Here is a 25,965-nt window from a genome sequence, read left to right as displayed (position 1 = left end):
TGCAACACTCAAGTTCTCCCAACATGACACCGGGCTGAGACCCCAGACACCTTACCTTTCACTGTTCAGGAACATCTTACACCCCACCCATCAGAGCTCTGCCTATGACTCCTGTTCCCCTCACCTCACACCACTCCACCTAAGCACAGCACAGGGTGATCCATCTTCCAAACAAACAACGCTCTCTCCTGCCACTACTGACCACAGTACAAGGCCCTGATTGCTCTCTCTACAAATACCTAACCATAGTACAGGGCTCTAACCCCACTCCCCCACGGCCCAGCACAGGGCTCCAATCCTGCCCCCTCGCCGCACTGTTGGGCTGGCCCCACTGACAAAGGGACTTCTATCCATCTAACCCCTCCTAACCGAGCTGTGGGATTACTCAGGACGTGACATAATATCTATATAAAATGGAAAGTTGCCCAAATGCATCTCATCCACCAAAAGTAGGCAAATTCTAAGGCAATTGCACCTTGAGGGTGTCTATTCTCCAGCATCACCTACGTGAAGGAAGATGTTGCTGACAGTACAATACAACAGTAACCTGCTCTCTTTGACTAGGCTAATATTTAGGCTTGGATCAAGTGACATTCATGCCATACAAATGCCACAGAATGGATGGCAAAAGGTGCTGGACAATGGCATTACCACAGTCGAATCCCCCATCATCATCGCCCAAAACATTGACCAGAGAGATAAATACTGCGGCTACATGCAGTTCCAAGGCTGGGAAGTCTATGGTAAGTGACTCATCCCCAAGTACATTCCATGAGGGAGAAGGGTAAGAAAATTAAAGCTGAAACATCTTCAATGGCAAAACAGAGAGGGGATAAAATAGAGATCAACAATATGCAATAGAGCAGGATTGTTAATACAAAGACTGTTAATACAAGTGAGAATGAGGATGATTACAGCAAACTTAGAGGAAGTGAAAAGGGAAATCAGGGAGCTAAAGCAAGAGCATGGGAAAAGACCAGCCAGAAACATAAAAAGAAATCAAAATTATTGATTCAACATGTGAGCAGGGGAAGGGTTACAAGACCAAGGTAGATGATGTTGTTGGAATCTCAGCAGAGAAAGTAGCTGTTGGGATTCTGGATGAGAGAAAGAGTTGATAAAGAAGAATTACTGAGTGGCAGAATGGTGTAGCCAGCAGAGCCGCTGTCTCAGATCGCTAGAGACCCGGCTTTGAACCTGACCTTGAGTGCTGTCTTTGTGGAGTTTGCACGTTTTCCATGTGACCATGTATGTTTCCTCCGGGTGCTCAGGTTTCTTCCAACATCCAAAAGATATGAGTTAGTAGGTTAACTTGTCACTGTAAATTGCCCTAGTACGAGGCTGAGTGTTAGAATCTGGTGAGTGGTGATGGGAATACGGAGAGAATAAAAACTGGGATTAATGTAAAATTAGTATAGATGTGTGGCCGATGATCAGCATGGACCCAGTGGGCTGAAGGGCCTGTTTCTGTACTGTGTCTATGATGCTATTGCAAAGGCTTGCTCTATAAAAGTGGACAAAGCACCTGGTGCAGATGGGATGGATCTTAGTTGTTGAGGGAAGGGAGGAAACCACAGAGGCCCTGGCCATAATCTTCCAAACATCTACAGATTCAGCAATAATGCTGGAGGACTAAAAACAAGTACATGTTTCACCCTTGTGTAAATAAAAGGGTGTAGGAATATACCCTATAACTACAGAATAGTCAACTTAACTATACAGGTGGGAAAAGTTCTAAAGACAATAATGAGGGAGAGAATTAGCAGTCTGTTCAAAAAATGTGGATTGATTAGAGAAAACCATGTGTCTTATTATCTCTACAGAAAATTTTGATGAAGTAACAGGTCAATGGGGGACATACATTTGATGTGGTATGTGTGGACTCCAAAAGGGCACCTGATAAAGTGCCATATAATTGGTTTGCAATGAAGGCTGAAGACTTCAGAATGAAAAGAAGCTATAGCAGCATGGATAGAAACCAGGAATAACTAACAGGAAACAGAGTAGGTGTGAAAGATTGCTTCACAGACTGTTGCAAAGTGTTGAGTGATTTTCCCCAGGGTTGCTATTACAACCGTTGCTTTTCTTTCTATACAATTCATGGTTTGGGTTTTGGTGTACAGCGCACAATTTCCAAATAGGTATATGACACCAAACTTAAGAGGTGTAAAGAGTGTAGTGAACTATGAGGAGGATTGGAATGAACTTCAAGAAGATAGGCTAGTGGAATGGGCAGATGCAATTTAATGATGAGAAATGCTAAGTGTAGTATGTTGATGGAAGAATAAGAGGAAATATAATAAGAGAGCACAATAACAGATCTGTGGGTAAATCTGCATGATTCATTGAAAATAGCAGAACAGGTTGAGAAAGGGATTCAAAAAGCAGTTAGAATCCTGTGATTTATAAACAGAGGCAGGAGGATACAAAAGCAAGGAAGTGACAAGGTCAGACACTGACTTGGCCACAATTGGAGTATTGCATCCAGTTCTGGTTGCCACATTTCAAAAATCTGAAGAAGTTTTAGAAATGGTGCAGAAGAGATTTACCAAAATGATTCCTGTACGAGGGACTTTAGTTACATGGGTAGATTGGAGAAGCTGGGTTTGTTCTCCTTGGAATAGACATTGTGAAGGGATCTGAGAGAAGCACTTAAAATAATGAAGAGAATAGTTAGAGTACATGGGGAGCCATTGTTTCAAAGACAGAAGATCAGGAACCAAGGAGCATGGATTGAAGTTGACTGCCAAAAGAGGTTACACAAGGAAAAACTTTTTCCCCCCAAATGGAGGGAGTGATCAGGAATACATTGTCAGGGGTAGTAGTGGAGGCAGCTTTGATGGCAAAGTTTAAAAGAGAGGTAGATAAGTATTTGAAAGGGAAGAATTCACATAGCTATGGGGATAGGGTAGGCAAGTAGGACTAGCAGAAATAGTCTTCCATGGAAACCAGGAGAAACTTGATGGGCTGAATGGTTGTAAAACAGGAGGTGGGTATTCTATGATTCCTCCTGCCTTTCCATTATCTACAACACGTGGGATGGAATTGTCTCTACCTGCTCTGACATATGCACCTCAGTATTATCAAAGAATAGCCCACTTGATTGGCATTCATCCATTGTTTTAAATATTCAGTCCCTCTCCAACCATTGTATTGTGGCCACCATTTGAACAATCTATGAGACAGACAATTGTGAAGAACATCAACCTTCAAGTCAACATCCACAACACAAAATATTCCAATTTAGAAATAGATCATTGCAAGATCATAATTCTGGAACCTCTACCTAGCAACAACATCAACTACCTTCAGCAGTTCAAATAGACCAATTGCCACCATCCAGGAGGGGAATAAATGTTGGTAGTACTTCCCACATCTCATGAGAGAATAAACAGAACATGAACATTGGCACCCAGCTTAGTGCTCTTCTTTCAGAGCATCATTTCATTATGGATCTTTTGATCCTCAAGTCTAAACACTCATTTACCCCTCTGTAAATCTGGTTAGGCTGTATGTTGCTGTACTGGCAACCTGGTGTGAATCCTTACCATGATGCTCCCCCAAAACTGAAATGACCCACAACTTGAAGCGGAGAGGCTGTCTACGAGGGCGGGTGCCGGGTGGGCTGGGTCAAGCGGTGCAGCCCTGAAAGGTGGGGCTTGGGACTACACCCAAAGGCAGCCACTCCACCTCCAGCCAACCAACCAAATGATTCAATGCTGGATTCTCCCAATACTATCAGTAACGTATTTCCATATTTACAATGACCCTTTTTGCACCGATTCCATTAACACTCTACTTCCTGGGCACACTAGTGAAGGTGAATGCAATGGTATATGCAAAACTCCATTAACGATAACAAATCATGTCAGGAATACCCTAGAATTCTTCACAAATGCACTAACTGTGGCACCCTACTGGCAATGTATTCAATACAATGAACGGAGGGAAAGAAAAGTCAAAATAAGCATCTAAAGAGATGAAGGCTTACGAAGCAATGCAACCCATGACGGTACCTCGACCTCAACTGGAAGGCTTACGAAGCAATGCAACCCATGACGGTACCTCGACCTCAACTGGAAGGCTTACGAAGCAATGCAACCCATGACGGTACCTCGACCTCAACTGGAAGGCTTACGAAGCAATGCAACCCATGACGGTACCTCGACCTCAACTGGAAGGCTTACGAAGCAACGCAACCCATGACATTAACCCAGCCGGAAGGCTTGCAAAGCAATGTAACCCACAATATTATCTCGATCCCAACTGGAAGGCTTGTAAACCAATACGCCCGTGACATCAGCCCAATCCCAGTGGAGTTGCTATCCTACCTGTGGTTGGGTCGGGGGGTCCAAACTCCAGCGAGTACCTCAGCACAAAGTGGTTGTTCCAGACGTACAGCTGGTTGTCGCGGGGGTTGTAGTCCACGGACGAGACGTACTGGTAGGGGTTGGGGAAGGCGATGGACACGGGCTCCTCGCGGTTGAGGTTGGTGTTGAAGGCGAAGTCGATGGTGTTGCCGATGACCTCGCTGTCGTCCTCCTTGGACACGGAGCGCACGGCGTACAGGACGCCGCACACCATGAAGGCGTTGGAGGCCGAGCGCTTGTCGTACACCGTCTCCCAGGTGCCCTCGAAGCGCAGCGTGTACGGGTTGAGCTGGCTCACCACCAGCTTGCCGTTGTTCTGCTCGGTGGCGTAGATGGCCCAGAGGCCGTTCTCGTCCACCGCCAGGTCGATGTCGGTCTTGCCGCCCCAGCGGTAGGGCGACGTGTCGTGGTAGTTGGCGCCGCCGATGATGGCCTCGCCGCTCTTGATGCGCGTGCGCAGGTCGAACTTGACGACGTTGCGCGTGCGCTCCTTGTTGTAGAAGACGGCGCCATCGTAGACGACGAAGCCGGTGCCGTCGACGCGGTGCGGCAGGCGGTAGGAGGTGGTGGGGCGGCCGGCCGTGTAGTCCTCCCACGAGCCGTACTCGGTCAGCGTGTCGGTGCGGTACGGGATCCAGGGCATGTAGTAGATGCGGTCGCCGGCCTGCAGCGGGTCCTTGCACCAGGCGCCCGCCTCATGCTCCGACTCGAAGACGTTGGTGGGCTCGAAGACCTTGCGCAGGGTCCCGGGGCAGACGAATACTGCGGGGGCAAAGCGGGATAGAGAGAGAGAGAGAGAGAGAGACAGAGCCGTCACTCTGACACCGCCGACCTGCACCATGTCTGACTCTTTCATCTACCACCCCCCCCCCCACCTACCTCCCTCCCTCTCCCCACCCCCGGGCCCGATCCAATCATGAGCTGGTATTCTGACCATTCGGGGGAAGGGTTTGCACGGCCCAGGACCCGCCACCGAGGCAATGGGACGGCAGACCCGGCTGAGGCACTCCCACCCACTCCTGAAGCTTTTCGGGGGAAAGGTGTAGGGTGGGGTTAATGTTTAACCGTGGGTGTGAGATGCGAGGTGTGGAAGTGGCCCGCTGTTGTACCTCCTGCTGGACTATTTAACACAAGAGAGCAGGAGTAGGCCACTCGGCCCCATCATTCAACATGACCTATGCTGGCCTCAACTCCTCTTCTGTGCCTGTTCCCCCCAACCCCAACCCTCAATCTATCAAATATTTGTCCATCTCCACTTTGCATATATGTAATGATTTAGCCTCCACCATCCTCAAGGACAGAGAGTTCCAGAGATTCACTACCCTCAGAGAAGACATTTCTACGCGGCTCAGTTTTAAATGACCGGTCCCTTGTTTTGCAGCTATGCCTCCTTGTTTGTGACTCTGCCACTAGTGAAAACAACGTAACATCCACCCTGTCAAGCCCCCTTAGGATCATTTATGTTTGAGAAAGGTAGCCCCTTATAACCAACTGATTTTGCATGTGTTAGTTGTTCTCGTGTTTCATAAACGGCATAGAAGGAGCCTATTTGGTCCATCGAGTTGATGCCGGCTCTTGGAGCAAACCCATTTCCCTTTCTTATTTCCCTGTACTGCGTTCTGCTCATGAATAATCCTCTGATTCTCCCACCACCCACATAAGGAAGAATTTACAGTGGCCAATTAACCTGAGCAGCTGGGGGAAAATGCACACAATCACAGGAAAAGAGTGCAAATTCCACAAAGACAGCATTAGAGATCAAGGTTGAACCCCATCACTGGAGGTTGAGCCAACGTTTCAAATATTTGTCCATCTCCACTTTGCATATATGTAATGATTTGGCCTCCACCATCCTCAAGGATGGCTTTTGTTGAAGTAAATCAAGCAGGGGAGTATAACAATTGTAGGTTGAATATTACCTGTCTCACAACACCAACAAAAGGTAATATGAACCCTAATATGTATAATAAGGCCATGCATAAAAGATAAGGAACCAAGTTTGAGATCCACTTTATATTAGGTTAGTTGATAATCTAAGCAATTCATAATTTTGGTATCAGAATAGAGCCTGGTATTGAAGAGAGATCAAGAGGAAATTCACCATGGTCTTTTGCTCCTGAAGGTCATTTGGTGATTTCTGTTGGAAAATCTGGACATGTGGAGTTTGGGCATGTGTAGGGTTGGGCTTGACTGCCGTATAGCCTGGTGACACTCACTACCTAGTCTTTAACTTCTGGAATGGCCATTTTTTGTCGGCACTTAGAGTTCTGCACGCACAGGAGAGAGACAGGAAAGGAAAAAAACCTAGACCCTTCAATCTAGCTATGAATTAATGGACATTGGTCACAGCTGTGAACATAATCCCAGTTTTATGATATTACAGAATGGCTCATTGATTTGTTAGAGAGAAAGGGAGAGAAACAGAGTGACCCAGTGATTGGTGATGGAGAGAACCAGTAACACTGCATGAGAAAGAAATCCATTGACAGGGTACTGGAGAGACTCCTGGGACAGGAAGTAGAGAGATCCAGCGGTGTAATTTTTCCACAACAATGGGGTGACAGTAATAGGAAGACATTAATAAACTTGGAGAATGGACGTATAATTCATAAAAGAATTTCAATATAAGTAACCATGATACATTTAGATATGAAGAACATGAAGGCCACATACTTCTTTGAAAACTAATGTCTACATGAGGTATAACAGCAACTTTCATTAATATAGAGCCATTAATGTGATTAAAAATCTCCCAAAGTGTTTCACAGGAGCTTCTTCAAATTAAATTTGACTGAACCAGATAAGATGATCTAAGAACATGGGATGAAAAATTCAGTGAGAAAAAGATAGGTGTTAGGATGCATTTTAGAGATATGGAGATGGAGGACCTTGGGGCCTTGACAGCTGGGGGTACAGGTACATTTAGCAGTGAATAAATTAGGGGATACTCAGGAGACTGGAATTGGAAAAGTACAGAGACCCTAGAGTTGTAGGGCTGGAAGGGAATACAAGATAGGGAGGTGCAAGAGCATGGGGAGATTTATAAATATGGTGAGAATTTTAAAATTGAACCATTGCTTAACAGGGATTTATTATCGTCTTCTTCATAAGCAGTCCACTGGGATGGAGATTGGCCTGGTTTTGTGGTGACTGAGGCCAATGTGGAAACTGTAGGCTCTTACGCAGATCACAAGATCACAAGGCAAGGGAGCAGAAGTCCGCCATTCAGCCCATCGAGTCTGCTCCATGAGCTAAACTAAGCCATTCCTATCTCAATTTCCAGCCTTTTCCCCATATCCCTTGATACCCTGACTAAATATATACCTATCAATCTCCTCCTTAAACACCCCCAATGATCAGGCCTCCACAGCTGTATGTGGCAAAGAATTCCATAAATCCACGACCCTCTGGCTAAAGAAATTTCTCCTCATCTCTGTTCTAAATGGGTACCCTCTAATTCTAAGACTGTGCCCTCTAGTCCTGGACTCACCCACCAAGGGAAACAGCTTAGCCACATCTACTCTGTCCAGTCCTTTCAACATTCGAAATGTTTCTATGAGGTCCTCTCTCACTCTTCTGTGCTCCAGCAAGTACAGTCCAAGAGCCGACAAACGCTTATCGTATGTAAGCCCTTTCATTCCGCGAATCATCCTTGTAAATCTTCTCTGAACCCTCTCCAACATCAGTACATCCTTCGTAAAATAAGGGGCTCAAAACTGCACACAGTATTTCAAATGAGGTCTCACCAGTACACCATAGAGCCTCATCAATACTTCCTTACTTTTATGCATTATACCTCTCTAAATGAATGCCAACATAGCATTCGCTTTTTTTTTGCCGCCGATCCAACCTGGTGGTTAACCTTTAGGATATCCTGTATGAGGACCCCCAAGTCCCTTTGCACTTCTGTACTTTGAATTTTCTCCCCATCTAGATAATTGCCCGTTTATTTCTTCTACCAAAGTCTACAACTGCACATTTCTCAACATTGAATCTCATCTGCCATTTCATTGCCCATGCTCCGAAACTATCTAAGTCTCTCTGCAACCTTCCTGTTTCTTCAGCACTCCCTCCTCCTCCACCTACCTTGGTGTCATCTGCAAACTTAGCTACAAAACCATTTACTCCATAATCTAAATCACTGATATACAATGTAAAAAGAAGCGGCCCCAACACCGACCTTTGCGAAACACCACTTGTAACCAGCAGCCAACCAGAACAGGATCCCTTTATTCCCACCCTTTGCTTTCTGCCTACCAGCCAATGATCCACCCATTCTAATATCCTTCCAGTAATTCCTTGAGCTCTCATCTTATTAATCAGCCTCTTGCGTGGCACCTTGTCGAGGGCCTTTTGAAAATCTAAATACACAACATCCACAGCCTCTCCCTTATGCACCCTACCTAAGATTTCCTCAAAAAACTCCAATAGGTTGGTCAGGCAGGATCTTCCCTTCATGAAACCCTGCTGGCTTGGACCTACCTTGTCTTGCACCTCTAGGTATTCCATAACCGCATCCTTGAGGATCGATTCCAATAACTTTCCAACCACCAATGTTAGACTAATAGGTCTGTAATTTCCTTTATGCTGCCTCCCACCTTTCTTATTTAGCGGAACTACATTTGCGACCTTCCAGTCCTCTGGAACCATTGCCAGAGTCTATTGATACTTGGAAAATTATCACTAATGCCTCCACAATCTCTAAAGACACCTCCTTCAGAACCCGAGGGTGCACCATCCGGTCCAGGAGACTTATCTGTCCTTAGTCCATTTAGCTTCCCGAGCACCTTCTCTCTAGTAATCTTGACTGAACTCAGTTCTATCCCCTGAGACTCTTGGCTATCAGGTATATTGCTGATGTCCTCCACAGTGAAGACTGATGCAAAATATTCATTTAGTTCCTCTGCCATCTCTTTGTTATCCATTATAATCTCTCCAGCACCGTTTTCAATTGGTTCTATATCTACCCGTGGCTCTCATTTACTCTTCATATATTTAAAAAAACTCGTAGTATCCTTTTGGATATTATCTGCAACTTCCTTTCATAATTCATCTTTTCTTTCCTAGTGACCTTGTAGTTTCTTTCCATAAGTTTTTAAAAGTTTCCCAGTCTTCTGTTTTCCCATTTTTGCTTCCTTGTATGCCCTCCCTTTTGCTTTTATTTTAGCCTTAATCTCTCTCGTTATTCACATTTGTGCCACTTTTCCATTCAGAACCTTTTTTTCTTGGAATATATCTATCCTGCACTTTCCTTATTTCTTCTAGAAATTTCCTCCAACTAGCTTACATTTCCAGTCAATTTAGGCCAGTCCCTCTCTCATGCCACTGTAATTTCCTTTGTTCCACTGAAATATTGATATACCTGATATCAGTTTCTCCTTTTCAGATTTAAAACTGAACTCAATCATATTGTGATCACTACTTCCTAATGGTTCCTTTACCTTTAGTTCCCCAATCACCTCGAGTTCGTTACACAGCACCCAGTCCAAAACAGCCGGTCCCCTAGTGGGCTCATCAACAAGTTGCTCCAAAAAGCCATCTCGTAGACATCCCACAAACTCTCTCTCCTGAGATCCACTACTTTACTGGCTTTCCCAATCCACCTTCATGTTAAAATCCCCCATAATTATGTTGACATTGTCTCTCTGACATGCTTTTTCTATTTCCAGCTGTAACTTATAATCCACATCCTGGCTGCTGTTAAGGGGCCTATATATAACTGCTATTATTGTCCTTTTACCCTTGCCATTTCTTAACTCCACCCATAAGGATTCCACTTCTTCTGACCCTATGTCCCTTCTTTCTATTGATTTTATATTATTGCTCACCATCAGGGCTACACCACCCCCTCTGCCTACTCGCCTATCTTTCCAATACACTGTGTACCCTTGGACATTCAGTTCACAATCACATCCGTCATTAAGCCATGACTCGGTGATTGCCACAATGTCATATTTTTCAATCTGTAGCTTGCTACTAGGTCATCCACTTTATTTCTAATGTTACGTGCATTTAAATACAGTACAGTTAGACCAATATCTGCTACCAATTTCGCTGTATTTCTATTGTTCAGCAAATTATCCTGTCTTTTCACCTGCCTGTCCCGCTTACCATCTCTGCTGCACGCTGTCTTGGACTTGTTTCTATATACCTCTTCCTCTATCCTAACATCCTGGTTTCCTTCCCCCTGCCAAATTAGTTTAAACCCTCCCTAACAGCTATATTAAACATTCCTGCTAGGATATTGGTCCCCTTGGAGTTCAGGTGTAACCCATCCTTTTTGAATAGGTCATACCTCCCCCAAAAATGGGGCAGGAGCTGCCCTTGTAGGGGTTGGTGGGTACTATGAATGAATCCACTCCTTCTGTTGCTTAAACAGGGCATCTGTGTGATCCCATTGCATGAACTCAAGGTTCTTAATATCATCCCCAAGGCTCCTTCTCCACTTTGAGCAGTCATGGGCCAGGAATTCCCAGGAGTCAGTGGGATGTTGCATTTCTTCAAGGAGGCTTTGAGCACATCCTTGAATCTTTTCTTCTGTCCAACTGGTAATCTGTTCCAAGCTCTGTCATGGAAAGAAAATGCCCATTTTCTGGTGTTAGGCTCGGAATGATATAGCCTTCCCAACATAGTTGACTGAATGTAACTGGGGTCTCTGCTGGCAATGTTGGCCGGGGATTTGATGTAGATCAGGACATAACACCAGAGATTTGGATGACATCTTAAATTTCTAGGTCAAAAATGTGTTGGAATAGACAAGTCTAGAGTTAGGTAAGTCTTGGGTTAGGGTTTCAGTAGCATATGAACTGAGGCTAGGCAAAGTGGATGAAGCTCCAGAGATGGAAATAGATGGTATGTGTGTTGATGCAGATATATGGCCCCAAACCTAACAGTTACATATGATGCCTTTGTTGCAAACTCTGGTAGTCAGTGAGAGGGTAGAGGCAGTTGCTACTGACCGGAGTTTGTGATAGGATGGGACAACAGAGAATGACAATTGGCTTTACTATATTTAGTAAAAGGAAAATTTAGCTCATCCAATACTGGATGTTGGAAAACCAGTCTGACAATTGAAAGACAGTGAAGGGGAGTGTTGTCAGCTTACATGTAGAACATGACTGTGTTTTGGGCAGCATGGAAATGGTGTAAAGAATGCAGAAGGTATAGATCTTTGGGGAGCAGCAGAGGTACTGATGTCGACGAAGGAGGAAAAGATATTGTCAGTGATTCTGTGGCTATGACTGGATAGATGAGAATGGAACCAGGATACTCTGATCCCACTCAGTTTGATGTTAGTGGGGTAGGATGGTCATTGGATGCAGACAGGTCAAGAAGGACAAGAAGAGTTAGATTACATCGCAATCACAAAGGATTTGTGAGTTAGATCAATGTTGTGGCATGGTAGAAACCTGATTAGATGGATTCAGAAAAGGAATTCTGGTGAAGGTGGTTATAGATTTGACAGGCAATAGCACATTGAGTTACGATGAAAGAGTGATTGGAGATGAAGTAATAATTTGGAGGGATAGTAGGGTCAAGGGTTGGTTTTGAGGAGGGAACATGACAACAGGTTTGAAGGTGGGGGGGGGGGGGGGGGGGGGGAAGAGAACCTGAGGAGAGAGAACTGTTAACAATAACACACAAGCCAGGAAGGGAAATTGGCAGAGGAGTGGAGGAATCCAGGGTACGATTATACAAAATCACTAAAAGAATCAAACAAAGCACTGGGATTCATTGCCAGGAGGAATAGAACTGAAAAGTAGAGAAGTTATGTTAACCTTGCATAGAACCTTGATTGACCGCACTTGAAGTCTCCATATTATCAAAGAGACGCTGGAGAAAGTGCATAAATAATTTACTGAAATTATACCAGAACACAAAGGTTCTACCTGTCAGGAAGGATTCAACAGGCTAGGGCTCATATCTAGAAGAAAGATTAATAGGTGACTTGACAGAAGTCTTTGAGATTATGAAAGGGTTCAAATTGTTTCAATATAGACAAGATGTTTTAACTCACCTTTGAGACCGGCACTGGGGAACCATAAATAGAAAGATGGTTGGTAATAAATCCACTTGGGGAAAACACAGAGTGGTTAGAATGTGGAACTAAAACCACAATGAGTGGTTGAGGCAACTAGAATTGATTCTTTTAAACAAGTGGCCATATAAGTATGCTAGGGAAAAATTGTCGGACATGTTGATGGAGTTAGATGAAGATGGGTTGGAGAAGCTAGCGTGGAAAATAAACACTGGCAGGGAGCTGGCAAATGTTTCATTATAACAGGGAAATGAAGTGATAGCATGATAATGTCAGACAACATAAGCTAACTGATAAGCTTTGACATAAATTACACGTAAAAGATCAATGGCCATGTTAAGAAGTCAGTAATGTCTAGTTTATAATCAAAAGGGCTTGAGCTTTCATAATTTACCAACCAGTTTCCAAAATTTATGACCTTCAGTTTCTCAGTCATATGTTAACAAACATGATTGAGAAAGAAAGAAAAGCCTTCTTTGCACTTCTGCATTGGAAATATTTTAATTATGAGCTGGCCGGTTGGGGATCAGTGTTAGGGAGAACTCTGAGGTGAGATGGTCATTGCAAAGGGAGATGGTCAATGTGAGGGATTATCAACGGAAAAGGTTGGAGGAGAGAGGGTATATGAGGGAAAAGGGTAAGGGAGAGAATTTGTGAGGTCATTTTGAAGGGAGTAGGATAGTGGGGGTGAAGGTTATTGTGAGAATATGAGGAATCAGTTTGAGAGGGAGTCGTCAGTGAGAGGGATCAGTGGGAGACTGTCATTATGAGGGGTTACTGAAAGGAAGGGATCAGTCTACGAGAAGAAGATCATTGTGGAGGGGATGGTCAGTTGCAGATTGCAGGATCCAATGTGAGGGTCATTGTGCAGGGAGATATGTCTGTGTGAGGGATCAGTGAGAGTATATTTTTTTATTGATTGCTTAACTTCCCTTGAACTAACTGGCTTGCTGACTCAAATTCCCTCTGAAATGGTTTAATCACATTGATGGGTCAGATCCGAAATCACATTTTGGCCATATCACTTGAAGACGGTGAATTTGGTTCCCTGAAGGGCATTAGTGAACCAAATGGGCTTCTACAACAATCCAGTAATTTTGTGGGTATCATTACTAATTTTAACACTATAATTATCAGCTGAATTTAAACTCATGGCTTCCATGGTGGGATTTGAACTCTTGTCTATGGATTGTTATTCCAGGCTTCTGGATTTCTAATCCAGTAATTGAACCTCTGTGCCACCAGCATATCTGATAGACAGATCAGTATGAGGGAGAGAGTCAATTTGAAGGATGATCAATGAAAAGGAAGAGGGATGGTGTGAGGGAAGATGAACAGAATGAGGGTGAATGTGAGGAGAAAATCGCTGGGTTCAATGAGCTGAAAAGGTAACTGTACTGAGGGGAGAAGATTGGTGTGAATAGTCAGAATGTGGGCTCATTTGTAAGACTAGATGGTTACTGAAGAAAGAGGCTCACTGAGATGATTGATGTGAGGGTAGAGAGTCGGTGTGAGGAGATTGGCAGTTTGATGAAGACTCACACGATGAGAAGGTCAGGGTGAAGGTCTGTGAGAGAAGATGGTCAATGTGAGGTGTCACACAAGTGTCAGTGTTATTGTGACAGAAGATGGTCATGAGTGAGGGGAGATGGTCAGAGTGGGGAGAATGTGAGAATTAGTGCAAAGTCAGAAAGGGGGAGACCAGCTGTGCAGTTAAAAGATTTCTTAGGAATGGGAAGTGGCCATTAAACTCAGCTAAGGCCACCCACTGCCAATGGACCAATCCACATCTTTCCCTGATTTATTTCATAACCCCTTCTCCAGAGACATCTCCAGTTGTCTGTTTGATTTAATGTCTCTCCCGGCAACATTTCACAACTTTTTTTTATCCCTCAGCTTAAAAACATTTTTCACCATTTTCCCATGTGTCTCTGAATTTTGCTCTTTGCTCCTTGAGATTTGAACCATAACCTACTTGGGTTTTACTTGGTCTTTTACTTGGGTCAAGCTTGTCAAACCAATTTAGATTGCGAAGAAAATAGACTTAAGTAAAGAAAGTCAGTCTGAAATTACTATAGTAACTATTTCGGATACCTGAAATCATGGTTGTTGCCCCTTTTCAGAGTAAGAAAATATTTTGTATGACCAGCAAACGTGCACACAGCATCCAAATAGGCTCTGATCAACATAGCAACAACACGACCCTTTTTTTTGTACACCATCTTTTCCATTAAAACATTTTTAGACTTCATTTTTGCCAGCAAGTCCAACATTCATTCCCTATCTCTAATTGCTCTCAGTTTCATTCAAGCAAGTGGCTTGATACTTGCTAGGCCTCTTCTAGGAGTAGCCGGGGGGAGGGGTGGGGGAGGAATGTGAGGGAATAAAGCATGAGCTAAATCTAGGCAAGGGCAACAGATGTAATTTGTAATAGGCTACAAGGGAATCAGTTTGGTCTTTATGACAGTTCAGCAGCTTCCTATTCACTTATGAGCAGTCACAGTAGTGTAGCGGTTAGCATAATGCTTTAAAGCGCCAATGACCCAGGTTCAATTCTGGCTGCTGTCTGTTAGGAGTTTGTACATTCTCCCTGTGTCTGCGTGGGTTTCCTCTGGGTGCTCCGGTTTCCTCCCACATTCCAAAGATGTACGGGTTAGGAAGTTGTGGGCATGCTATGTTGGTGCCGGAAGTGTGGCAACACTTGCGGGCTGCCCCCAGAACACTCGGTGCAAAAGATACTACGTTCTCCTGTGTCTGTGTGGGTTTCCTCCGGGTGCTCCGGTTTCCTTCCACATTGCAAAGACGTACGGGTAGGTTAACTTGGGTTTAAAATGGGCAGCGCGGACTCATTGGGCCGGAAGGGCCTGTTACCATGCTGTAAATAAAATTTTTAAAAAAATTTTTCGCATGGCCTATTTACAACATACTTTTGGCTTAAGTGTCCACTAGTGTAGCCACTGAACCACAATAGGTTTATGTTTGTAAACATGACCAGAACCTTATTTAGCTTTACCTTCCAGCATTTGGGATTGGCCAATAAATGCAGCCTTACTACAGATGAACATCCTGAAAATAAGTAAGTGATGAGTTTGCACTCAATGTCTTAAACATCCATGAGTTTAGACATTCACCTTTTCTACTACCAATGTCCAAGGTCCATAACATGCACTCTAGCTACTTACCAAGGCTTTAAACACCACCTCCAAAATCTTTGACCACTATTTGCCTAGAAGGACCTGGCAGCAGGAGTCTGGGATTACACCACCTGCAAGTTCCCTTCCAAAGTACTAACTATCCTGGTTTGGAAACTTATTGTTGTTTGTTATTTGTCATTGGATCAAAACCCTGGAACTGTGCCTAACAGCACTGTGGGGGTCCTTCACCACAGGTGAATGTATGTGCTGAAGTAAACCACCTCCACCAAGGGCAACTAGGGATGAGCAATAAATGTCAGCCTTGCCAGCAACATAAACAGTCCCATAAATTAATAATATTTATTGATTTCAACAAGAATATATGTAAATCTCTTCCTGATCCTTGCTGTTCCATTCAATATAACTTAATTTCTTTACTCCTATACTAATTAATTTATATTTCTGTACATTACTTGTTATTGTTTGTCTCAATTGACTAAAAAGATCAAAATCATTGATTATTTAACTTGCCCTGGCTTGGATTTGGCTTTAATCTGCCAATGTCATAACAGTGACCGCATTCCAAGAAGTATTCCACTGCAGTGCTACTTGGAGACATTGAAGTTGGTTGAAAGCACTACATAGATGCAGTTTATCCAGTTATTTCTGGAAGAACACCATGCTCATGAAAACACGATTCAAATCGTTAAGCTGGTCCCCAATACTGCACTGGAGTACAGTACCAAGGTCTAGACTATTTTCAATGTAGCCTTCCAGTAGGCTGAAATATTCTGCCTTATACTAACTCTATTTCCTGTTATTGGGCCAAATTTCAATCAACATGCACTTCACCTCTCACTCTGTGCCTGTTTAGCCATTAATCACTGATGTGAAACCTTTTGTTCCTGAAATGCAGATGGCACGTGTGAAGATGCAACTGCCAATTTGCAACCGGGCCAGATTCTATTAACAGCTCAAGGATGATTGAGAGTATTATCTCGTTCAATGGGTGAGCTATGTTGGTGAAGAGATCATTAAAGTAGGATGGTGGAGGTTGATTAGCTGCCTGGAACACTGCCCTCCCTGATGCTTACCCTATCTTTACTGTGGCTTTACAGTGGAAAGAAAGAAAAAAAAGTATTTCCACATGCCTTTCAGAACCTCTGGACATCCCAATTGTTTTTACTTTTTGAGGTGTAACATAGGAAACACAGGCAATAAATTTGCACACAGCAAGCAACAATGAGATATATAATCAGATAATTTCTGTTTAAATGTTGGCCGACAGATAAATGTTGCCCATGACGACAGAAAAACTCAAATAGTGGCACGGGATCTTTCACATCCACTAAATAGGGCAATTTACAATCCCATGCAGCAGACAGCAGTCCAGTGCTGCACCTATATTCTGTGCTCAAGAATGAACCTATTAACCTTCATCCTCCAGAACAGAGATTACTTCCCATTTAACAGTGGCTGACATGGGTTCCCCATAAAGGGAAGGACATTGGAATGTACTACCAGTCATTCTGCTCAATAGATCCATGACTATACATAAACCTCTTGCTTCCTCAGTAACTTCATCAGTATAAATTTCTTTCCCTTCATTTGCTATCTAGTTTCCCCCTAACAGCACCCATTCTCATTACCTCAACCATTTCCATTGGTACAAGTTCCACATTCTTATCACACACTGGGTAAGAAAGTTTCTTCTGAATTTTCTATTTGATTTTTTTTGTGCTGGCACAGTGACACAGTGGTTACAGCTGCTGCTGCATAGCTTAAGTGACCCAGGTTCAGTCCTGATCTCCAGTGCTGTCTGTGTGGAGTTTGCCCTTTCTCCTTGTGATTGTGTTGGTTTTCTCTGGGTCCTTTGGTTTCCTCCCACATCCCGAGGACTTGCATGAAGGTTAATTGGTTGCTGTAAATTATCCCTAGTGTAGGTGGTTGCCAGAAAACTCAAGGAAGAGTGATGGGCATGTGAGACTTGCAGGGAAATAAATGGGGAATGGGATTCATATGAACGTTCTTAGAGCCAACAAAGACTCGAGGCTGAACAGCTTCCTCTATCATGAGAGAAATCTGAAAAAGATGGAATATTCATTGGCTCATCATTAACTGCTCTCCACCAATATTGTTGCCCATTTTGTGCACTCAAGTGTTGACCTCAGCCCCTGAAAGCGGACTTTTCTCCAATCTATTACTCTGGTCTTTATGTTAATGTTCTTCTCAGTTATTGTGATAAAGTGCAATAGAAGTGGTCACCCCATAGTTCCTTGTTCTGGTGGAGTAGTGTACCATCTCTTGTTTGGAACTCTCTTCTCTTATCCCCACCACCAACTTAATTTTATGTTCCTATGATTATTCAGTGAATTTTATTCTCTTGATGTGTTTGCATGCTGCTCCCTTGCACAGTGTCAGGAAGACTATATTATGGTAATTCACACTGAAAAAAAGGCAATGCGTTTCCTTCATCCAAAAGTGTTCCATTTTTGGAACATCTTTCATATTCTGAATCAAAACAAGGCAGTTCGATTATCCCAAAACTAAGCACACTTTCTTCAGAGCCTCATTCACCAGTCATTTACTTTTCATCAAGTCACTTTTAAACAATTATAGCTTTATTTTATGCAGTTCCTTAACAGCTGCTCTCAAACGGAACATATTTGATGCTGAGGAATATTAAGAGTAAACAACAGCAGGAGCAAAATTAAAAAGGGATGTTTGCACTCTACGCAATTTCTATCTATATGCCGTCTTTAGTATTGTGAATATCCAAAAGCACTTCAGTGGAGCCGAACCAAACACATCTAACACGGAGCAGAAAAATGCTATTTGAAGTGAACATAAACTTGGTCAAAGAGGTGGGTTATAGGGAGTTTCTTAAAGGAAAGAACATAAGAGGAAAGGGCAATATAGAAAGTTATATCAAGAGAAGAGGGATATAGAGAGATCAAAAAGGGAGTTCCAAATTTCATGGCCCAGACAGCTGAAAGCATAAATATCAGTAGAGTGATGAAAACTGGGGACGATCAACAATCCAGAAACGGAAGAACATTAAGATCTGGAAAGGGAGGGCATAGGGAGATTATGAAGGGTTTCAAGAACAAGGATGATGATGATTTAAGGGTGAGGCACTGCTGAATAGAGAGGTGATGTAGATCAGCTGACATGGAAGGAAAGATGAATGGCACGATTCGAGTCAGGATATGAGCAGCAAAGTTTAGATTGACTGTCTTAGCATCATGTCCTTGTAAGTATGAGTGGGTGGGTGATGTTATGGAATGGAAGTTAGTCATCTTGCTGGTAGACATAAGGGCAGAAGGTTATCGTGGCATCAAATGGAATGCCAAGTTTGCAAACAGATTGCTTCACATGAAGCAGGAGCTAGGCATGAGATGGGGAAATGAAACAATGGCTTGGGGCTGGGGGGGGCTGAGGAGGGACACAGAGTTTGTAGTTAGGGTGGGGAATGGGGCACTGGGTGAAGAAAATATCTTTGGTTTTCCCAATAAATAGAAACTTGCATATTTCTGACACTGGATGTTGGTGGACAAGTGGCATAACAAATCATAGGCAGTGAAAGGGTCAAGAGGGGTACTGAAGAGAAATACCATGAGTATGAATGCTCTGAGGGAATGCACTGAGTCTTCCAATCAAATGAATTCTCTTGAGAGAAAATTGCCAGTGATCTCCTCATGGATATCCTTGGGCAAACTAATACTCATGCCCAGTGCGGTTCCCTGGTATGCCTGAGATGTCGGCATGGTTTGCTGGGTTACTCATGCTGCACAGCTAAGTTATTACAAAACATAACACAGGAAGTTATGTGCTAATATATATGACTTATTGAGGAAGAGAACATAAGGAACCATGCTTGAGGCACGAATATTGCTTATATTGATACAGTGCTTCTCATTTACAGTTAGATGTCACAACTTCCCCAATAATAACTGGGATCACATTTGTATAAAAACCTTAGAGGGGGTGCAATATTTAAAGTGCATCCAGAAGAGCTTTTTGACCCAGTATGTAGAGAGACCTACCAGAGTACTGGAACTAATTTTTGGGAATGTAGCTGAGTGAGTGGTAGGAGTGTCATTGGAAGAGGGCATTTTGGAAATAGTGACCATAAGGGCAAGTTTCAAAGTTTTTAATGGAGAAGGACAAAGATAAACCTGAAATTAAGTTTCCAAATTGTGGGAAGGCTAATTTCAATGTGGTAAGTCAAGACCTGGGCAAAAATGGACTGGGAGCAGCTACTTGCAGATAAGTATGCATTTGAAAATGAATGTCAAGGTGGGTGGGTGATGTTACGGAATGGAAGTTAGTCATCTTGCTACTAGACATAAGGGCAGAAGGTTATCATGGCATCAAATGGAATGCCAAGTTTGCAAACAGATTGCTTCACATGAAGCAGGAGCTAGGCATGAGATGGGGAAGTGAAACATTGGCTGGGGGTGCGGGTGGGGGAAACAGAGTTTGTAGTTGGGATGGGGAATGGAGCAGTGGGTGAAATGAAAATGAAAGTTGGAGTCATGGTGTTCCCTTAAGAGTGAAAGGTAAGGCCAACAAATCCATGGAACCCTGGATATCAAGGGATATCGAAGGATATATAAAGCTTATGTCAGATATAGAGAACTGAAAACAGGAGAGATCCAACAGGATATAGAATGGATGTAATATGGTACTTAAAAATAATTAGGAAGACAAAGAGGGGGCATAGACTATTATGTGGATAAGATTAAGGAAAATCCCAAAGCATTTTGTAAGTATATTAAGAACAAGGGGGAACCAAGGACAGAAAAGGGCCCATTAGAGACCAAAGTGGTAATCTGTGTGTGGAGCTGGAGAAAGATGAAATCTTAAATGAATACTTCTCATCTGTATTCACCAAGGAGAAAGTCATTGTGATTGGAGAATTCAGGGAGGGGTGGTGGAATTCTAGAACAAATTGCCATTGAAAGAGGTATTAGATGTCTTAACAGGCTTAAAGGTGGATAAATCCGCAGGTCCTGATGAGATGTATCCCAAGCTGTCATAGAAGGCAGACTGCTGGGGCAGAAATTTTCAGATCTCTGGCCACAGAAGAGGTGCTAGCTGACTGGAGGACAGCAAATGTGGTACCTTAATTTAAAGAGGGCAGTACAGATAAGCCAGATATTTATAGGCTGGTAAGTTTAACATTAGTAATAGGAAATTATCGGAAAAAATACAGAGGGACAGGATTAATCGATACTTGGGAGAGGCAGGGATTAATCAAGGCCAGTCAGCATGGCTTTAAGGGGAGATCCTTTCTAAGTAAATTGATGAAATTATAAGGCAGTGTTAATGAGGATAGTAGGTGGTTTGCATGGAGTTCAGTGAGGTCTTTGACAAAATCAACATGGGAGTCTAGTCTAAAAGATAAGAAACCATGGGATCCAGAGTGGTTTGGCAAATTGGACCTAAAATTGACTTGGTGATAGGAAGCAGAGGGCAATAGTTGAGAGTTTTTGTGATTGGAGGCCTGTGACCAATGGTGTACTTCAGGGACTGGTGCTGGAACCCCTGTTTGTTATATACATTAACAATCTGGATGTCCATGTAGGAGTTATAATTGGAAAGTTCGCAGATAACATGAAAATTGGTGGTGTTGATAGGAGGGTAGTGTTCTGCTATAGAACAATATCAATGAGTTGGTATGATGGGCAAAGCTGTGACAGATGGAATTTATTCCTGTAAATGTGAAGCACTTTGGAAGGACTAAAGGATGGATATACACAATGAATGGTAAGACCTTAGAATGTACTGAGAGACCTTGGCATACACCTCCAAGAATACAAAGCAGACAAATATCCTGCATGCATTCTTCAAGTGGGGCATAGAATATAAAAGGAAGATTATAGTACAACTTTATAAAAACATTGGTTAGGTCACAGCTGGAGCACTGTGTACAGTTGTGATAGCCACAGTACCGGAAAAATGTGATTACAATAGAGAGGGTGCCGAGGAGATTCACCAGCATGTAGCCTGGGATGGAACTCATCAGCTATGAAGACAAATAGATAGGTTGTTTTTTTTCCCCCTTAGAGTGGAGAAGGCTAAAGGGGGACCTGATTCAGGTGTAAAGAATTATGAGGGATGTAGATGGTAGGAAACTTTAACAGATGTGCCTATGACCGGAGGGCTTTAGTTTAAGATAAGTGGTAGGAAATTTGAGGAAGAATTTTTCTCTCCCCATGCAGAGGGTGATTGAAATCTGGAATATGTTTCCTGAGGGGGTGGTGGAGCCAGGTATTTCCACAAAATTAAGTATTTAGAGCAGCATTTGAAAGGCTATGGCAAAGAAGGATGTGGGCTGAGTGCTGGGGTTTGGGATTTGTATGGATAGTTATTACTGTCCAGCCAGACACGATTGGCTGAAGGGCCCCATTTCCATGCTGTATGACTAAAGATTTTTCAGAATGGAAGATGAAATGGGTTTAAGAGAGACATAAGCAATCTTTAGATGAGTTGTCACTGAGAAAGGCAAGTAGGCAGAGATGGCAAATATGCATGAGTGAAATCTAGTTCCTTAGCCTGATTTTCCTATACTTGTTTCTGCTCCATCCCAACTTCCCGTCCTTCCAATTGAATGCTCCAATCAAACTCCTCCCCTCTCATCTACCTTAGCTTTGTCTCCTCTTACGTGCATCAAGACTTAACTGCAACCACACCATGTGGCCCCAAGTGCTACTTTCTTATATTCCCAATGCAAACAAGTCCCTCATTAAACTTGCTATTGTTGGTAATAATCATGTTTATGTTCTCTGGTTCTGGACTTATCTGCGAGCAGAGGGCAGTTTTAAAGTCAACCCATTCGCGGGAGTGAATGATCTTGATAAACTACTTGATATGCACCTCTCCGGGATTTCTTTGACATCAGTGAAGAGCAAACTCTAGTACTTCTGTCTGTGGAAACAGCTTCTCCTTATCTTCCCCTGGGATATTAAAATCAACTGTCAGGTCTTCTCTTTTCTCCAGAAAATGAGTACTGTCCCGTTTAATTATTCTTCTCAGCTGCATCTACAAATTCAGGAAACACTGCATAAATTTATGAAGAGTGCTGCAGTGGGTGGGACACATGTCCTTAGGGTATGACCTCTTAATGCATTTCCGTGAGGCACCCATGCTCTGAGTGTGTCCCTTTGGGCCCCTGCTTCCTAAATGTATCCATCAGGGATGCAAGCTGTGGGTATCTCACCCTGCATTGCTGATCCCTTTACCATCCAGTAGCATGGTCCATGGCACTAGGGTAGGTGGGGGGACATTGCTCTATGGAGGCCTGACCTGTCCTGATGGGTGAGCAGCTTCAAGTTTCTAGGGTGTCAACATCTCAGAGGATCTGTCTTGGGCCCAACACAGAGATGCAATCATGAAGAAGGTACGCCAGTGGCTCTACTTCATTAGGAGTTTGAGGAGATTTGATATGTCACCAAAGACTCTTGCAGATTTCTACAGACGTACGCTGGAGAGCATTCTGACTGGTTGCATCACTGCCTGGTATGGAGGCTCCAATGCGCAGGATCGAAAGAGGTTGCAGAGGGTGGTAGACTCAGCCATTTCCATCACAGGACATTTCCTCAAGGAGGTGACATCCATCGTAAAGACCCTCACGATCCAGGACATTCCCTCTTCATGCTACTACCATTACGGAGGAGGTACAGGAGCCCGAAGACCCATACTCAATGTTTTATGTCCAGCTTCTTCCCCTCTGCCGTCAGATTTCTGAATGGTCCATGAATCCATGAACACTACCTTGTTACTTCTCTTTTGCACTACTTATTTTTGTAACATAGTAATATTTATGTCTTGCACTGTACTGCTGCCGCAAAACAACAAGTTTCATGACATATGTCAGTGATAATAAACCTGATTCTGATTCTGGGGGTGGTAAGATATAACTGAAGATGGCCAAATCCCATCAGGATATTAGGTTTGTTGTCTGGTTAAATTTCAGGCCATCGCTTCAGTATCCAGCAGGCAAGCAGGGTGTAAAATTGACATCCTATGTTCTATTGTAGAAATTCTCCAGAGGTATATGTTACTTCTATCTCTCACCAGATAAAGTACTGTGACATTCATTAAGCAGGTGTAGGAAACACCAGGTTCCTCTGGAACCGTGTTTAGACTGGATACATAATGCACCTGTTCTGGTAGAAGGTCATCAACCTCAAATGTTAACCCTGTTGTGTCTCCATAGATGCTGCCTGACCCGTTGAGTATTCTCAACATCTTCTGTTTATATTTCAGATTTACAACATCCTGTGTATTTTTCTTTTGAGATACCAGAAGTGTTGGCTTTGACATATTGCTGGGGATTTGAATCAGCGCAGGACTCTTTTCAAACAGTTGGCATCACAGCTGATTGAACCTTGTTGCTTGAGGAACAGGGAATAAATGTTTGAGGACAATCTGGCAGAATGGTCCGAGAGAATTGCTCATCCTTTCACAGAAACTTGAATTAAACCAAGGGTCATTCTTACAGGTTGTGAACTGACTCTTGGCTGGCTTTCCCTGGGTAATGCCCAGATAACAATTTGGGTTTTGAGGTACTATTTACTTGCAGAGAAGAGGATAGTGGGTCTTTAAACCTTCATATTTCAATGTTTTACTGTCAACACCAACCTTGAAAGAATGTGGAATTGTCTATGAATATGTAAAAACACTAACATCACTAACATAGTCTGACTATACTTGCTATTGTTAGCACAGAAAGGGACTCGGAACACAAGGACCAGATGGGAATGCACTCAGGCACGAGCAGTATTGGGGAACACATTTGGAACTTGAGAGTCTCGGGGGAAAACCTACTTGAAGCACAAATTAACAATTCTAGCTAGACTGCAAACTGTTAGCTCTGTGAAGGCACTCAGAGCATGAGCACCATGAATACACTAGGAACAGAAGTACCAGAGGGAAACATGAGACTTAATGGGAAACGTGCACTTGGAGAATGGGTTGCCCAGGCTAAATAGCTGAGTGCAAAAGACGAACTGATATTTAACAAACTAATAATGTGCACTGGGTTTTGGAGTTGGCACTTCATAGAGGCCTGACAAATTTGTGACAGGTCACCATAACGTGACAGCCTCTCACAGATCCCCAGTCAGGGTGTTCGAGGCTTTACTAGGTTGTCAAAACTGGATGGATGTCATGAAGGTTTCATCACATGACCTGCTGCATTCAACCCTGCTGCCCCACACTTCTGCTATTGGCCAGCTGCCATCAATTTGTGGTCTCAAGACCAGTTGGACAGTGAAGAGACTCTTCATCAGCTAATTCCTGATTGACAATGAAACAGTCAATCTTCCTCCTGTCCAATATTTTGATAACTTGCAAGCTATTTTGTTCAAAACAAAAATTGAAAGAGAACACTCGTTTTAAAATATCATGATGATTCTACTTGTAGCCATGTCCTGGAGACTAGTCTTCAATTCTAGGAGGCAGGACAAGCCTGGAGAGATGGCCATCAAGCTCGAATGTGATTTGAGCCCAGAAAAAAGTTGAAATTGCTTGGTGTTGATGGGCTGTGGCACAATGGTCAGAGCTCCTGTGTCTGAGGAGCTCTGTTCAAACCCTACTCCAGAGACTGGAGCACAAATTTTAGGCTGATAATTTAGAGGCATACTGTGTGCTGCACTGACGCTTTTGGGTGTGATGTTAAACTGAGGCCCCGTCTTCTCTCCCTGATGGACACAATGCATTTCCCTCAATCAAGATTTCCAGAACAGAGGATCCAGTTGTAATCACATTTCAGTTTGTCAGAGCTTTCTGTGTGCAAATTATCGTGATGCATTTCCTACATTGGAAAAGTGACTGAATTTTGGAAGTACTTCATTGTCTGTCAAGCACTATGGGATGACTTGAGGATGTTAAAGGAGCTATATGAAATTCAAGGCTTTTGTTTTTAAGATCCCTTGTGGCTGCCTGAAGCCTTTGAGTGGCAGTCTTGTAACTCACTCCCACCTGTTGCTTTTTGAAGCCCAATAGACCCAGAGCATAAAGTGAGATGCAGATTGGAACAGATGAAAACACTCTTTTGAGCAGTTGGGTAGCAATGAAAGCTACATTTCCCGCTGATTCCACTCCTCTTAAGTGGCAGTTAAGACCAACCGTGATTACAATGTACCCCAGCTCACGTCAAAAGTAGTCAGAATATCACATCATGACTGCATCTCATGGCTGCACTGAGCACAAAGATACCACATTGTTTTTTTGTAAAGCTTTTTTTTAAAAAAAGGCATGTGACCACTCTAAACAAACTATCCTTAAAAAATTAAGAAGTAAATAAATAAATGAATAAATTCAATCTTGCATCTGGTCGAGTCAATGCACATGAAACTAAACAAAGAACCAAAATCATAGATAAACAAAGATTACAGGTGTTGAAAAGAAGATT

General features: G+C 43.1%; 1 protein-coding gene across 1 annotated transcript in view; it reads right to left on the bottom strand.

Moving 5' to 3' along the window:
* Window positions 1–25,965, bottom strand: part of LOC127584935 (adhesion G protein-coupled receptor L1-like) — a 347,006-nt gene that overhangs the window by 104,703 nt on the left and 216,338 nt on the right. Inside the window, 1 exon segment of the mRNA XM_052041960.1 lies at window positions 4,332–5,132. Coding sequence (XP_051897920.1) covers window positions 4,332–5,132 — 801 coding nt within the window.

The sequence above is a fragment of the Pristis pectinata genome, chromosome 31 (genome assembly GCF_009764475.1).
Source record: "Pristis pectinata isolate sPriPec2 chromosome 31, sPriPec2.1.pri, whole genome shotgun sequence".
NCBI lineage: Eukaryota > Metazoa > Chordata > Chondrichthyes > Rhinopristiformes > Pristidae > Pristis > Pristis pectinata.
Note: the sequence above shows the minus strand (reverse complement) of the source record. Positions and strands in the feature narration are given on the sequence as shown.